The sequence below is a fragment of the Amphibalanus amphitrite genome, unplaced genomic scaffold, assembly GCF_019059575.1.
Source record: "Amphibalanus amphitrite isolate SeventyFive unplaced genomic scaffold, NRLGWU_Aamphi_draft 000696F_arrow, whole genome shotgun sequence".
In the NCBI taxonomy this organism is placed as follows: domain Eukaryota; kingdom Metazoa; phylum Arthropoda; class Thecostraca; order Balanomorpha; family Balanidae; genus Amphibalanus; species Amphibalanus amphitrite.
The window spans coordinates 120,913-136,447 of record NW_024882190.1 but is presented as its reverse complement, the minus strand read 5'-3'; the positions used below and the strand labels follow the sequence as shown (position 1 = coordinate 136,447).

The 15,535-nt window shown below is 50.5% G+C and overlaps 1 protein-coding gene across 1 annotated transcript in view; it reads left to right on the top strand.

Annotated features, from left to right (window-relative positions):
• Positions 1–2,103: 2,103 nt before the first annotated feature.
• LOC122364776 (potassium voltage-gated channel subfamily KQT member 5-like) overlaps positions 2,104–15,535 on the top strand; it is an 83,964-nt gene continuing 70,532 nt past the window's right edge. Inside the window, exon 1 of the mRNA XM_043335502.1 lies at positions 2,104–2,310. Within this exon, the coding sequence (XP_043191437.1) occupies positions 2,104–2,310 (207 nt within the window). The remainder of the gene's footprint in view (positions 2,311–15,535) is intronic.

Here is a 15,535-nt window from a genome sequence, read left to right as displayed (position 1 = left end):
AACTCTGATAATTATGAGGTATAACTGGACGTATGACAGAAGTGAGAAGGGATGCACGAGTGGAAGTATGATTGTTGTGTATATCCGGTGGGAGATAGCCCTCAGCTAGGAAAGGCGCTGTTGTTTGAGAGTGGGACTTTTTGTTAAATAGAGTTGATTTTCTATACCAATATGATCGAGGGTAATTGATTATCATTTATCATTATCTCCCATTCCCTAACCCTGGCCTATGTGTTTCCGATGATTGATCGCCCCGGAGAATGCAAAGACAGAGTCGGGACGAGTTCGCGAGGGGCTGAACCGAGAAGGGCTTTTACGAGTAGAAGCGCACCCACTAGGCCGATTTTAACACCCCCACTCGAGCCAGCCCACCTGCTGAGAAGCGACCGCCCGGTTAGCCCCGCAACGCCGCGAAATCCCGCTACAGATTTGGCGCACCCAACGTGGGGTAGGATCAATCAAAGGAATCATGAAGTCGGTGGACGGACGTGCATTGCCGAACCCAAAGCTAAAATTTCAGAGGAAATGCGAGCGTGAGTGAGAAAACGTATTATGTCTGAGCTAGATGCAGTGGGAGCTGGTCACTCAGTGCAGCGTTACTCGGGTTAAATTGATTTGATTGAAATCAGAAAGCGTGGATTGCTGGAGGGTGTATATCATGAAGTGATAAGGGTAAATCGAGGATCAATTTTAAGTGACGGGCGAGCGGGCTTGGTATATTTTTTTCGGCTACAGGTATCGCTAACTAAAATTATGTGGCTCACATCTAGCGAACCCTAACCTTGAGTGAAATCCCGTGATCCAAAGTTAGAGTAATCACACCGAGGATGCCATTTTTAACCCAATTTTTAAGAGATTGTACCCATCCTATACCAAAAAGGTGCAGTGACCTATGTGTGACCCGTGGACTGACCCGCCTCTGGAGAGAACTGACAGGAGACCGGCAACCGTCCACGAGCCGTTCTCCGTGACGGAAACCCCCGTTACAGAACAGGCAGTCATGTATGTTGCCGAACCCAATGAACGTACTAAAAATACGACTGAGCACGACGCTATGAAGAAATTGAATGTGCTGAAATGAAAATCAGGATTGAAGAAGGCAAAAGTCACCAATAGGACGCAGCATACTGAAATGAAGGTGACAGCGCAGATTGTAAATGATTGAGGCACGTTTTAGAAGCAGTATGGAAAGCTGAATTGCGATAAGAACAAGAAGGACAACACACAGCCGAGTGACGGCGAGAAAGAAGACATTGAAGTAGTATACCGATGGAAACGACGTTGATACTAAATGGCAATGGATACATGCAATCACAGAAAGGAAACGACAGCTGAGAAGAGTAAAATGCAAATGATTGAAGAACTGTAACATCACGAAGCCATTTGGAAGAGCAAACGTGCAGCACAGAGAAGAAGAGACGCCGACAAAAGAACAGAAAAAAGGTAGTCATCAACAGCGACTGCCTGACAGCCAGTGCCCAATGGAACTCAAAATGAAGGCAACGCCGGAAATAAATAACAACAGAAGACCGGAAGAAGGAGAAGGAGACACGAATAGAACCAAAACTACAATGTTGTCAGCAGTTACATCGCACGTCTGTGACGACAAAATCAGACGGCAACCGGAGTAATGGTGACGACAACTACAACCATGAAGCATCATTAGACACGACCATTCAGGGACACTTCAATGCTGCCTGTTTCAACCAAAATGGACAGCTGTAATGGACCGGGTCAGTCTGCGGGCCGATTTCTGGACCGCCCGCCGCACTGGCAGGCGGTGATCCGCCGTTCATCAATTGCAGGTGGCTCCCATTTCCCAAACTTCGAGACCGATCATGTGATCTGCAGCAGGCCGGAGCGATGTTCTCAACGTCACAGCCAAGTAATCATGGAGCAGGCTGCAGTGGAACCACACCTGCCGCCAGATGTGACAGCCAAACCATCATCGGCAGTCTACACCAGAGCGCAGCCTCTGCGGCCACCAGACCAGCAGAAACAGCTTGGAAGCCACGTTCAACCCAGGCTCAGCCACAGACGACGAGTTCTGGGCCGATCATAGCCAGCCCTGACAGCTCACCAGGGCAGCTGCGTACGACATCGATGGTCGGCGAGGACTACGACTACAACTACGAGACTGGGGAAATCCGGAACTGGGACACGACTACAGCAGCAGCCGGCCGGTTCGAGACCAAATCGCGGACGACCGCCAGTCCGTCATCGCGGCCATCCCGGACCGGAGCTGTCGTGGCTCATGGAGCCACCATCAGGTGCCGGGCTCACTTCTTTGGCATACCACAATCTGCACCGGTATGTTATCGCTAATTTGATCGAATTATAGTGACCAAATGTACCAATGTTATTTTTTTGTATTGTCATGTGTTAATTATTTCAATGGTTTCATTCAATTTCCATTGTTTTGCGCGCAAATAATTTGATGTGTAGTTGGTGGTGTATTACGGGATAGTACGTGAATGTTTTTAATTCTGGAAATGTAAGGATGGCCTGAAATACTGTGCAATGACACAAAAACCCGCACTCCTTTTGTCCCAATCATCCAAGCTCGTATTATGCCATCCTCCCCAACCGAACACTCCTGTTGAATTAGCTACCAATCCTTTAGAAGACGGCCACCCGCCCTCGTCACAGAAGTCACCAAGAAACACGACGAAACGGCACCAAATAGCACGGCAGAAGCGGGCTCTCAAACGTTTAGTCGCGGGGCGCGACTATAAAAAGAGGTCTGAAAATGTAACGCAGATGCGTTACATTTTTTTCATCTTTCATGCTGAACTGCAAGCTGTGCCACAAGCTGAAACACGGCCATCTGCGAGCGCCGCACAGACACGGTCAGCCGGCTAAATCGGCTGTGATACCCTCTCTCCGTCCCAGCTGCCGTCCACACAGACGGCGCAGTAGGCTCTGACAAACAGGGGTCCTCTATAGATGACCACCCCACTTCATGAGAACCCGGATCTGAAGCCAACAAATAGCATACCGAAACGCGCCATTCTGCCAGCCTCGAGCCATTAATCAGTTTAGCCTTTGGAAAACAAGACTCTGTCCCACGCTCGGCACCCCGCCAGAGAACAAGGAGAGGGGAGTGCAGACCGGCCCTGATTTGAACCAAAACAAGAAAGGGGAGCGGGGACCGACCCGGTTTGTACGAAAACAGGATGAAATGGAACTCGGTCGCCAACGACAAAATATAGGACATCTGGCCGGAGCTGACTTCAAAACAAGGGGGAGCGGAGGGCCAGGCCCGCCACCTGGCACCTCAGGCGCCGTGAGCGCCGGCGGCGAATTCCACCCGATCGCCACGTGAAAGGGTGCGACTGCATGGCCGGGGGTGCCGAACTTCAGCAAATCACGAACGTTTGAAGGCGGAGCCAAACGCACTTTCTGAGAATGGAGGACGAAGATTGGACAAGGAGATGCTGCCCGGCCCTCTGAAGTATGACGTCATCAAAAGTATAAGTTGATGAAACGGAACTGGAACGCTCTCTGGTCCTCGCTCTCTCGGACGACGCATCCCGCGCCGGTGGCACTCTCGGCCCACGTCTCTCGTCTGACATCGCGGACAGCCCACGAGACACCAGCGGCTGGCATCACGGCGCCGGCGGCGGCTCTGGCCGCCGGGCCGGGCGCTGGACGGACACGACCATCATGTCAGCGACTCCATCTCAAGTAAGGTCACGCGGTGAACACGGGTGCGCACCTAGTCCCTAAAATCCTTCAAGTAACCCCCCCCCCTCGTTACTGCTATGTGAGCCACATTATATTCCCCTTTTTAGGTGTCGTCTGCAATGTTTTAGGCCATTCAGTTTAGGTAGTTAAATTTATTCTTGGGACTTTCAGTCTAGGTAGCTTAAGTTCACAATTCGATTTCGGTAAACTATGTAACTGTGCGCGTGGCGCGAGACGCGTGCCGACGTGGACCCTCGTCCGGCGCCCCGTGGTGATTAAGGCGGACGGAGGGGATTATACACCGTGGGGAGTCTGGAAAGGGACGGGCGACTGTGTACCGCACCGCGCGGCTTGTGGGGCTCAGTTGATGGGCGGCCTGGGCCCAGAATGTTTCTTTTAAATTTGACGTGTAAGGGAATTTAAGGTGTTGCGTCGGAGTATGTAAATAAATGGGACTTGTAAATATTGAAATACGAGTGTGAGTATAGTGCTGAAGGGCAGGGATCGGAGGATGGAGCATAAAAGGCCATATGCCAACCCACAGTCGGGAAAGAGGTCATTTCCAAGGTGTCTGGCCAGAGCAATTTACAACGATCAGTTTTCTTTATCTGTTTGATTTTACACAGTGCACACAGGGATTATACGGGGAGCACAGAACACACACAGGACCTCCCTAGCCTAGCCGATACTGGAGCTTCTCCGGTTGACTCCTAAGTGCCCTTGCCAGTGGATTTCCTGGCACTCCATCCTCCCCAAATTATCCCACGGTCCAAACAATAGCGATTACACACAACATACACAGGACCTCCCTAGCCTAACCGATACTGGAGCTTCTCCGGTTGACTCCTAAGTGCCCTTGCCAGTGGATTTCCTGGCACTCCATCCTCCCCAAATTATCCCACAGTCCAAACAATAGCGATTACACACAATACACACAGGACCTCCCTGACCTAACCGATACTGGAGCTTCTCCGGTTGACTCCTAAGTGCCCTTGCCAGTGGATTTCCTGGCACTCCATCCTCCCCAAATTATCCCACGGTCCAAACAATAGCGATTACACACAACACACACACGACCTCCCTAGCCTAACCGATACTGGAGCTTCTCCGGTTGACTCCTAAGTGCCCTTGCCAGTGGATTTCCTGGCACTCCATCCTCCCCAAATTATCCCACGGTCCAAACAATAGCGATTACACACAACATACACAGGACCTCCCTAGCCTAACCGATACTGGAGCTTCTCCGGTTGACTCCTAAGTGCCCTTGCCAGTGGATTTCCTGGCACTCCATCCTCCCCAAATTATCCCACGGTCCAACAATAGCGATTACACACAACACACACCGGACCTCCCTAGCCTAGCCGATACTGGAGCTTCTCCGGTTGACTCCTAAGTGCCCTTGCCAGTGGATTTCCTGGCACTCCATCCTCCCCAAATTATCCCACGGTCCAAATAATAGCGATTACACACAATACACACAGGACCTCCCTGACCTAACCGATACTGGAGCTTCTCCGGTTGACTCCTAAGTGCCCTTGCCAGTGGATTTCCTGGCACTCCATCCTCCCCGAATTATCCCACGGTCCAAACGATAGCGATTATACACAACACATACATGACCTCCCTAGCCCAACCGATACTGGAGCTCCTCCGGTTGACTCCCAAATGCCCTCGCCAGCGGATTTCCTGGCACTCCACTAATCAATTTACCAACGGTCCGCACACAAGCAACACACTAGACCTTGTTGCACACGAAATATATGTAATTTTATTCTACATGGACACTGCAAGGGATGGAACCGGGGAGATAGATGATGCACGTCACGCCCCTGTGCGTGGAGAATCCACCGACGCGGCCATGGGTTAGGAGGGAGATGAGACGCGAGTAGAGACGCGGACTGTACAAATAGAAAAATCGGGTTTCCCGAATGGCGCTAAACTCGGACAGACCCCACTAGATATAAGGCCTCGATTGAGTAAGCCCTGGATGCGTGCAATAAGTCGCGAAATTAAACGTGAGGATGAAGGCGAGTCGGGCACAGACCGCCGAGGAGGGTTTCAAGAAATGTTACCCGGTCAGCCTCGTGTCCTGGCTCGGAGGGGACGACGGGCTGTAGTCTGTCTAACCTCTGGCTAGCGGGACACGGGACCAGTGGCCCGATTGTTCCGGCCCAGGGTAGGCCTGGGTGATAATTAAGGTCACGTGGGCCGTCGCCTGGGATGTGTATCGGCGGGTGGGCCGCCGCGAGATGACGGTGTTCCGTCTCGGATTAACAGCCTCGGAGGCTGGGCAGATTTTAGGCTGCCGGGCTGGCCCGGAAGCCCTGAACTATGACTGGAGCGAGATGCGGTCATCAGTATCACGGATGGACCTTAGTTACCCAGCCCGGTTTCAAAAAGATAGGTAGGCCCGCTATCGGTCCCTCAAGTGGTCGGCGCGGGACGTCATTTGAAGAGCGACATAGATAGTTTCGGAGGTGGTTAGGACCCCGGGCGTCTTAGCGAGGGAATCGTATGCCGCCGGAAGAGTAATGCCCCGCGAAGGAACGTATAATGCCGCAAGACGGGGGTGAACATTAGATACCGAGCATTCGAGTCGGGTGATCGCAGTCAGACGGTGCTGGCCACCCGCAGTCAGTCGAGTAGCTCCGGCCATGCTCTGGTCCTTTCGAATAGGTCTGTGACGACAGCTTAACTACCAGCCACGGATAGATAGGGCTTTGGACGCCTATGTGCTGGTAGTCGACGATGTGTGTTGAGTGCAGGATATCCCCGAGTGGACCTGCGTGCGTGGAAGACGCGTGTCGTCTTTGTAGTTAGCCGACGAGAGCTAACCTTTTTTTAGGTCGCCGGGTTGGCCCGGAAACCCTGAACTATGGCTGGTGCGAGATGCGGTCATTAGTATCACGGACGGACTTTAGTTACCCAACCCGGCTTTCAAATTTTAGATACGTCCGCCGCGGAAAGCCCGGGCTACTGAGTGCCCTGCGAGCTCTAGCTCCGGAACCGTGGGCTGGAGTGTGTTAGAGATGCTGACTGACCACTGGCAGCAGAAGGTAGGTCCACGCGTGAGTGGCAGTAAGACAAGGGCTGCGTACGTTGTTGCAAAGGTTTACCGGCCCATGCTGTAAGTCCATTGTTCGCTCAACAACCTGCGTGCGTGTGTGTTTATTATTTGTGTGTAGGTAGTTCGGCATGGTCTTGGACCCGCTATAAGTCGCGTAATTCAAGGGCGGAGTGCCGAAATCTGTGGTGGTTCGTATATTCTATTCGTGTAGCGTGAGCATTATGAAGCGTTTGTCTGATGTACGGAGCATTGTGGTTATGAAGGGATAACGGTTAATGAAATTTAAGGCCAATGACTCAATAATGACTTGCGCACGCCTTAGCACCACCGGGGGAAGTTAGGCAAAGAGGGAGGGATCGGAGACGGCTAACTCTGATAATTATGAGGTATAACTGGACGTATGACAGAAGTGAGAAGGGATGCACGAGTGGAAGTATGATTGTTGTGTATATCCGGTGGGAGATAGCCCTCAGCTAGGAAAGGCGCTGTTGTTTGAGAGTGGGACTTTTTGTTAAATAGAGTTGATTTTCTATACCAATATGATCGAGGGTAATTGATTATCATTTATCATTATCTCCCATTCCCTAACCCTGGCCTATGTGTTTCCGATGATTGATCGCCCCGGAGAATGCAAAGACAGAGTCGGGACGAGTTCGCGAGGGGCTGAACCGAGAAGGGCTTTTACGAGTAGAAGCGCACCCACTAGGCCGATTTTAACACCCCCACTCGAGCCAGCCCACCTGCTGAGAAGCGACCGCCCGGTTAGCCCCGCAACGCCGCGAAATCCCGCTACACACCCCCCAGGGTTTTTCGCGAATAACTCGCGTAAAAAGCGGCCGATCGCGACGAAACTTTTAGTACCCTCGCATTGGTCAATTTTAAACCTACCCTCAAAATTTCATGACCCTGACCCAAATGACCTTTGACCTGTGACCTCTTTTCCGAGACCATATTTGGCCGGAATCGCGATTCTGCGTCCTATGTCGGCTCGCATTAGCCGCGCGTTTGCAAGCTTTTCGTGGTTTCAAACGTCCAAACATGTGATATGATGCTGCTTCCTAGGGGGTGTCTATTAGGGTGTGTGTCAAGGTCATCTGAAGGTCAGTTCAGGTCACTCACCTTTGGTGACCTCGGTTCACTTTTTCGAGTTTTACATGTATCTAGACTAGTTTTTGGAGCTGAATTCGAATTTAGCAACCATTTGAAAGTTTACGAAGTAGTTTTGGTGCCTTCGTAACATGTTACGAAGCTGTCAGAGGCGGATGACAGGTACTACGAATGCCCGTCACGACCCCTACCGGTTGACCTGACCTGACTTGACTCAAATTTGGCACACCGCTATAGACCGGCGAATAGGGTGCCGTGCACGTCAGTTTGTAGCACACCCACCCCGGTCTGCACGTGCAATGCTCTTCCTCTCGTTTGGCGGCGGGCGTTTTTGCTGCGTTCACAGAGGTGCTTGCTCAAACAACCTGCGGTCCCGCGATGCGGAGTAACCGCAGGTTGTTTGAAAAGACAAACACTATTCGTTAGAATTGTGTTTTTCTATTGAAAAACAACCGGAGCGGTCGTTGTCCGGGCTATGTTTTGCAAGTCTGGCCGCGAATTGGGGCAACTTGAGCGGGGCCTAGACGAAATGTACAATCTTCGTAAAAAGTTCAGTGTATGGGCTCCCGTAGGCGATCTACCTGATGGCACCGGTCGCTACTCGCTAAGAAGTCTTTTGCGCGTGGCACGTGCGATTCCATTTTCGCCCATGTTAAGTCAATGGGGTTTTGGACACTTTTTGCGCGATCGCTAATAGCGGGAAAACGAGCCAAGAAGGAGGTGGTTTTCTTCCCAGCATTTTATGGCAAACACGTTCTAACCGCAGGTTGTTTGAAAAGACAAACACTATTCGTTAGAATTGTGTTTTTCTATTGAAAAACAACCGGAGCGGTCGTTGTCCGGGCTATGTTTTGCAAGTCTGGCCGCGAATTGGGGCAACTTGAGCGGGGCCTAGACGAAATGTACAATCTTCGTAAAAAGTTCAGTGTATGGGCTCCCGTAGGCGATCTACCTGATGGCACCGGTCGCTACTCGCTAAGAAGTCTTTTGCGCGTGGCACGTGCGATTCCATTTTCGCCCATGTTAAGTCAATGGGGTTTTGGACACTTTTTGCGCGATCGCTAATAGCGGGAAAACGAGCCAAGAAGGAGGTGGTTTTCTTCCCAGCATTTTATGGCAAACACGTTCAGGTACACGCTCGTGTGCGCCGTATACCCGCCAGAATCTCGTGGCACGTGGCACGTGCGAATTCTTTTCCCCATGTTAAGTCAACGGGGTTTTGGACACTTTTTGCGCGATCGCCAATGGCGGGAAAACGAGCCAAGGAAGAGGTGGGTTTCTTCCCAGCATTTTATGGCAAACACGTTCCGGTACACGCCCGTGTGCGCCGTATACCCGCCAGAATCTCGCAACACCTCTATGCACAAGGTCAAAGTTGGAATTTTGCTGTGTCCCATGTTAAGTCAATGGACGGCGATGCCGAGACTTTGCAGAAACATTTTCATTCGTTCATTGTACAAAATTTTAGAGATAGAATTTGCCCAAACTCTTATAGCTTGTACAGGAAAGAGCGTAGTACATGCTGGTATGCTTCGTTAAGCTGGCAGAAATCGTTTTTTTTCTAATAAAGTTCGTTGGAAAATGAAAATTTTTAACATGGAAAGTCAATGGGAGCGTTTTTATTCCTCTATAACTTTTATCTTTAGTAAGACATATAGGTGAAAAGTTAATATAATATACAACTTCTGATGCTCTTTCCACTGGTGCATAGAACGTCACTGCACGATGTGCCGTTTTTAAGAAAAGCTGTAAAAAATCAGGGCTCGACTGTGACTTGAACCCAACCACATTAGAGTATACGAACAGGTGAAGGGGACACCTCCCATGTGCGGACGCGACGCTGAATATTGCTAATTATTAGCAGTCGGCCGCACTGGGGGCGCCTTTGCAAAGCTTATATCTCCACAACCACTTGACCGATTCACTTGCGGTCTTTTGTGTGGGATAGCTTCTTCCTTTCTCACACGTAGTGTGCTACCCTCGATACGTATGGGTGACCCCTAATGCACGTGCCACGTGCAAAACGAAGAGGTGTCAGTTCGGTAACAAGTCTAATAACTCTGTAGTTAGTTTGCCGATTGCACTGATATTTGGCATGGATGTAGGCACCCGCCGTGCAATGCATTTCCATGTGTCACGGTTGGGGTGCCGCTGCACGTGCGCACGGGCAGGGTGACGCTTCCAGATCTCGAGAACGGCTGGGCCAATTGTGATCAAACTTGGCACACCGTTAGGGATCGGCGAGTAGGGTGCCGTGCACAAGTCAGATGGGACCCAGTTTGCACGTGCGCACGTGCAGGCTGACGCTTCCAAATCTCAAGAACGGCTGGACCGACTGTGCTCAAATTTGGCATACCACTAGAGACTGGTTAGTAGGGTGCCGTGCACAAGTCAGTAAGTATGGATTTTCATGTGCCACGGTTGGGGTACAACTGCACGTGCGCACGTGTAGGGGTCGTTTCCAGATCTTGGAAACGGCTGGGCCGAATGCGATTAAATTTGGTACACCGCTAGAGACCGGCGAATAGAGTGCCGTGCACAAGTCAGTTGGGACCCAGCCTGCACGTGCGCACGTGCAGGGTGCCGCTTCAAGATCTCGAAAACGGCCGGGCCGATTGCACCCAAATTTTTCACACCGCTCTAGACGGGCGAATAGGGTGCCGTGCACGTCAGTTTTTAGCACACCCACTCCGGTCTGCACGTGCAAGGCTCATATCCTCTCGTTTGGCGGGTGGCGTTTTTGCGGCGTTACAGAGGTGCTTGCTCAAACAACCTGCGGTCCCGCGATGCGGAGCCCAGCATCGCAGATGCTGGTAACCGCAGGTTGTTTGAAAAGACAAACACTATTCGTTAGAATTGTGTTTTTCTATTGAAAAACAACCGGAGCGGTCCTTCTCCGGGCTATGTTTTGCAAGTCTGGCAGCGAATCGAGACATTTTGGGTGGGGCCTAGACGAAATGTACAATCTTCGTAAAAAGTTCATGGTATGGGCTCCCGGAGGCGATCTACCTGATGGCACCGGTCGCTACTCGCTAAGAAGTCTTTTGCGCGTGGCACGTGCGATTCCATTTTCCCCATGTTAAGTGAACGGGGTTTTGGACACTTTTTGCGCGATCGCCAATAGCGGAAAAACGAGCCAAGGAAGAGGTGGTTTTCTTCCCAGCATTTTATGGCAAACACGTTTGGGTACACGCCAGTGTGCGCTGTATACCCCTCAGAATCTCGGAACGTGTCTTTGCACGAGGTCAAAGTTGGAATTTTGCTGTGTCCCATGTTAAGTCAATGGACGGCGATGTCGAGACTTTGCAGAGACATTTTCATTCGATCTTTGTAAAAAATTTTAGAGATAGATTTCGCCCAAACTCTTATATCTTGTAGAGAAAGGAGCATAGTACATGCTGGTATGCTTCGTTAAGCTGGCAGAAATCGTTTTTTCTAATAAAGTTCGTTTGAAAATGAAAATTTTTAACATGGAAAGTCAATGGGTGCGTCTTTATTCCTCTATAACTTTTATCGTTAGTAATATATATAGGTGAAAAGTTGATATAATATACGACTTTCGATGCTCTTTCCAACGATGTATAGCACGTCACTGCACGGTGTGCCGTTTTCAAGAAAAGTTGTAAAAAAGCAGGGCTCGACTGTGACTTGAACCCAACCACATTGAGTATACGAACAGGTGAAGGGGACACCTCCCATGTGCGGACGCGACACTGATTATTGCTTATTATTGGCAGTCGGCCGTTGTGGGTGCGCCTTTGCTAAGCTTATATCTCCACAACTGCTTGACCGATTCACTCGCCGTCTTTTGTGTGGGATAGCCTCTTCCATTCTTACACGTAGTGTGCTATTCTCGATGCGTATGGGTGACCCCTAATGCACGTGCCACGTGCAAAGCGAAGAGGTGTCAGTTCGGTAGCAAGTGTAATAACTCTGTAGTTATTTTGCCGATTGCGCTGATCCTTGGCATGGATGTAGGCAACCGCCGGGCAATACATTTCCGTGTGTCACGGTTGGGGTGCAGCTGCACGTGCGCACGGGCAGGGTGACGCTTCCAGATCTCGAGAACGGCTGGGCCGATTGTGATCAAAGTTGGCACACCGTTAGGGATCGGCGAGTAGGGTGCCGTGCACAACTCAGATGGGACCCATTTGGCACGTGCGCACGTGCAGGCTGACGCTTCCAGATCTCAAGAACGGCTGGGCCGATTGCACTCAAATTCGGTACACTTCTAGAGACCGATTAGAAGGTTGCCGTGCACAAGTCAGTGAGTATGTATTTGCATGTGTCACGGTTGGATTGCAGCTGCACGTGCGCACGTGCAGGGGTCGCTCCCAGATCTTGAAATTGAATGGGCTGATTGAGTTCAAAGTTGGTACATCGCTAGAAACCGGCGAATAGATATTTTCATGTGCCACGGTTGGGGTGCAGCTGCACGTGCGCACGTGTAGGGGTCGCTTCCAGATCTTGGAAACGGCTGGGCCGATTCAGATTTAATTCGGTACACCGCTAGAGACCGGCGAATAGAGTGCCGTGCACAAGTCAATTGGGACCCAGGCTGCACGTGCGCACGTGCAGGGTGTCGCTTCCGGATCTCGAAAATGGCCGTGCCGATTGCACTCAAATTTGGCACACCGCTATAGACCGACGAATAGGGTGCCGTGCACGTCAGTCCGTATCACACCGACTCCGGTCTGCACGTGCAAGGCTCATCCTCTCGTTTGGCGGCGGGCGTTTTTGCTGCGTTTACAAAGGTGCTTGCTCAAACAACCTGCGGTCCCGCGATGCGGAGCCCAGCATCGCAGATGCTGGTAACCGCAGGTTGTTTGAAAAGACAAACACTATTCGTTAGAATTGTGTTTTTCTATTGAAAAACAACCGGAGCGGTCGTTGTCCGGGCTATGTTTTGCAAGTCTGGCCGCGAATCGAGACATCTTGGTCGCAGCCTAGACGAAATGTACAATCTTCGTAAAAAGTTCAGTGTATGGGCTCCCGGAGGCGATCTACCTTATGGCACCGGTCGCTACTCGCTTACTTAAAACCTCGTGGCACGTGGCACGTGCGATTCCATTTTCCCCATGTTAGGTCAACGGGGTTTTGGACACTTTTTGCGCCATCGGGAATGGCGGAAAAACGAGCCAAGAAAGGGGTGGTTTTCATCCCAGCATTTTATGGCAAACACGTTTGGGTACACGCTAGTGTGCGCTGTATACCCCTCAGAATCTCGGAACGTGTCTTTGCACGAGGTCAAAGTTGGAATTTTGCTGTGTCCCATGTTAAGTCAATGGACGGCGATGTCGAGACTTTGCAGAGACATTTTCATTCGATCTTTGTACAAAATTTTAGAGATAGATTTCGCCCAAACTCTTATATCTTGTAGAGGAAAGAGCATAGTACTTGCTGGTATGCTTCGTTAAGGTGGCAAAACTCATTTTTTCTTTTAAAGTTAATTTGAAATTTAAAATTTTTAACATGGAAAGTCAATGGGAGCGTCTTTATTCCTCTATAACTTTTATCTTTAGTAAGATATATAGGTGAAAAGTTAATATAATATACAACTTTTGATGCTCTTTCCACTGATGCATAGGACGTCACTGCACGATGTGCCGTTTTTAACCCTCGCCCATGTAGGGGGGGGTTGGTGCAACCCCCCCCTGAGGTTTTTCGAAAATAGTGCAAAAACGGCGGCGCGCAGCGCCGCCAAATTTTGGGTACCTCATGGGGCAAACCTTGCGCATCTTTTGATAAAAAAAAAAAATTGACCGGGTCATGTCAGGTCACGGAGTTATGACGTCACAAAGGGAACAGCCTCCGGCCGGATTTTCACAAACTGAGTGCCAACGCCCGAGGTTTCCTGCCGGTGGTACGGACATCGGTTGATGGATCGTGATGAAACTTCCCATGCATGTTGGGGCAAGTATTGGCTATCATATGGTATAAGAAACTTGACCGGGTCAGGTCAGGTCACGGAGCTATGACGTCACAAGAGGAACAGCGTCCGGTACTATTTTTGAAAAGCGCCCGAACCACTATTTTGCTAATTCTTGTCACCTCAATGGGAATATGCAGCAATATTAGCTTCTATAGGGAGCAAATGGACCTCCCAAATCCAAAAATACAATCAGATTTCAAAAATTTACATTTTGATTTTTCGAATTTCTGCCGCCGACTGTGACCTTGCCGACTTCCGGCGCTCCCAACGCGCCATTTTTAGAGCTAGGGAAACGAAATACATACCAAACGATAGAGAATTGATCAAGGAACACGATAGTGAAGGTTTCAAGTCGATATCTCCTACCGTTTTGCCGCAATCGCCGCGGAAAGTTGAAAAAAGTCTATTTTTCCGAAAATTTGACCTTTGACCGGTCAAAAGTAGGTCAAATGTTGACCTAGGACCAAAAAATATACCACCAATCGCGAGATCTCGGCGAGAGCAATCCGTTGGTCTTTTCCGCTAAGCTCTACGACGCTCCGTTTTCAAACGCCAAGGGGGGGGGGGTCGCACCAACCCCCCCCTGCATGGGCGAAGGTGGCAGATCGCCGTTTACGGGCGAGGGTTAAGAAAAGCTGTAAAAAATCAGGGCTCGACTGTGACTTGAACCCAACCACATTAGAGTATACGAACAGGTGACGGGGATACCTCCCGTGTGCGGATGCGACACTGATTATTGCTAAATATTAGCATTCGGCCGCCTGTGGGGTGCCTTTAGAAACCTTATATCTCTGCAACCACTGGACCGATTCACTCGCGGTCTTTTGTGTGGGATAGCTTCTTCCTTTCTTACACGTAGTGTGCTATTCTCGATGCGTATGGGTGACCCCTAATGCACGTGCCACGTGCAAAACGAAGAGGTGTCAGTTCGGTGGCAAGTCTTATAACTCTGTTGTTATTTTGCCGATTGCGCTGATACTTGGCATGGTTGTAGGCACCTGCCGCGCAATGCATTTCCATGTGTCACGGTTGGGGTGCCGCTGCACGTGCACACTGGCAGGGTGACGCTTCCAGATCTCGAGAACGGCTGGGCCGATTGTGATCAAAGTTGGCACACCGCTAGAGGCTGGTAAGTAGGGTGCCGTGCACAAGTCAGATGGGACCCGTTATGCACGTGCGCACGTGCAGGCTGACGCTTCCAGATCTCAAGAACGGCCGGGCCGACTGTGCTCAAATTTGGTATACCGCTAGAGACTGGTTAGTAGGGTGCCGTGCACAAGTCAGTTAGTATGTATTTTCATGTGCCACGGTTGGGGTGCAGCTCCACGAGCGCACGTGTAGGGGTCGCTTCCAGATCTTGAAATTGACGGGGCCGATTGAGCTCCAATTTGGTACACCGCTAGAAACCGGCGAATAGAGTGCCGTGCACAAGTCAATTGGGGCCTAGGCTGCACGTGCGCACGTGCAGGGTGTCGCTTCCAGATCTCGAAAACGGCCGGGTCGATTGCACTCAAATTTGGCACACCGCTATAGACCGACGAATAGTAACCGCAGGTTGTTTGAAAAGACAAACACTATTCGTTAGAATTGTGTTTTTCTATTGAAAAACAACCGGAGCGGTCCTTCTCCGGGCTATGTTTTGCAAGTCTGGCAGCGAATTGGGGCAACTTGAGCGGGGCCTAGACGAATCGCTCAATCTTCGTAAAAATTTCAGGGTATGGGCTCCCGCAGGCGATCTACCT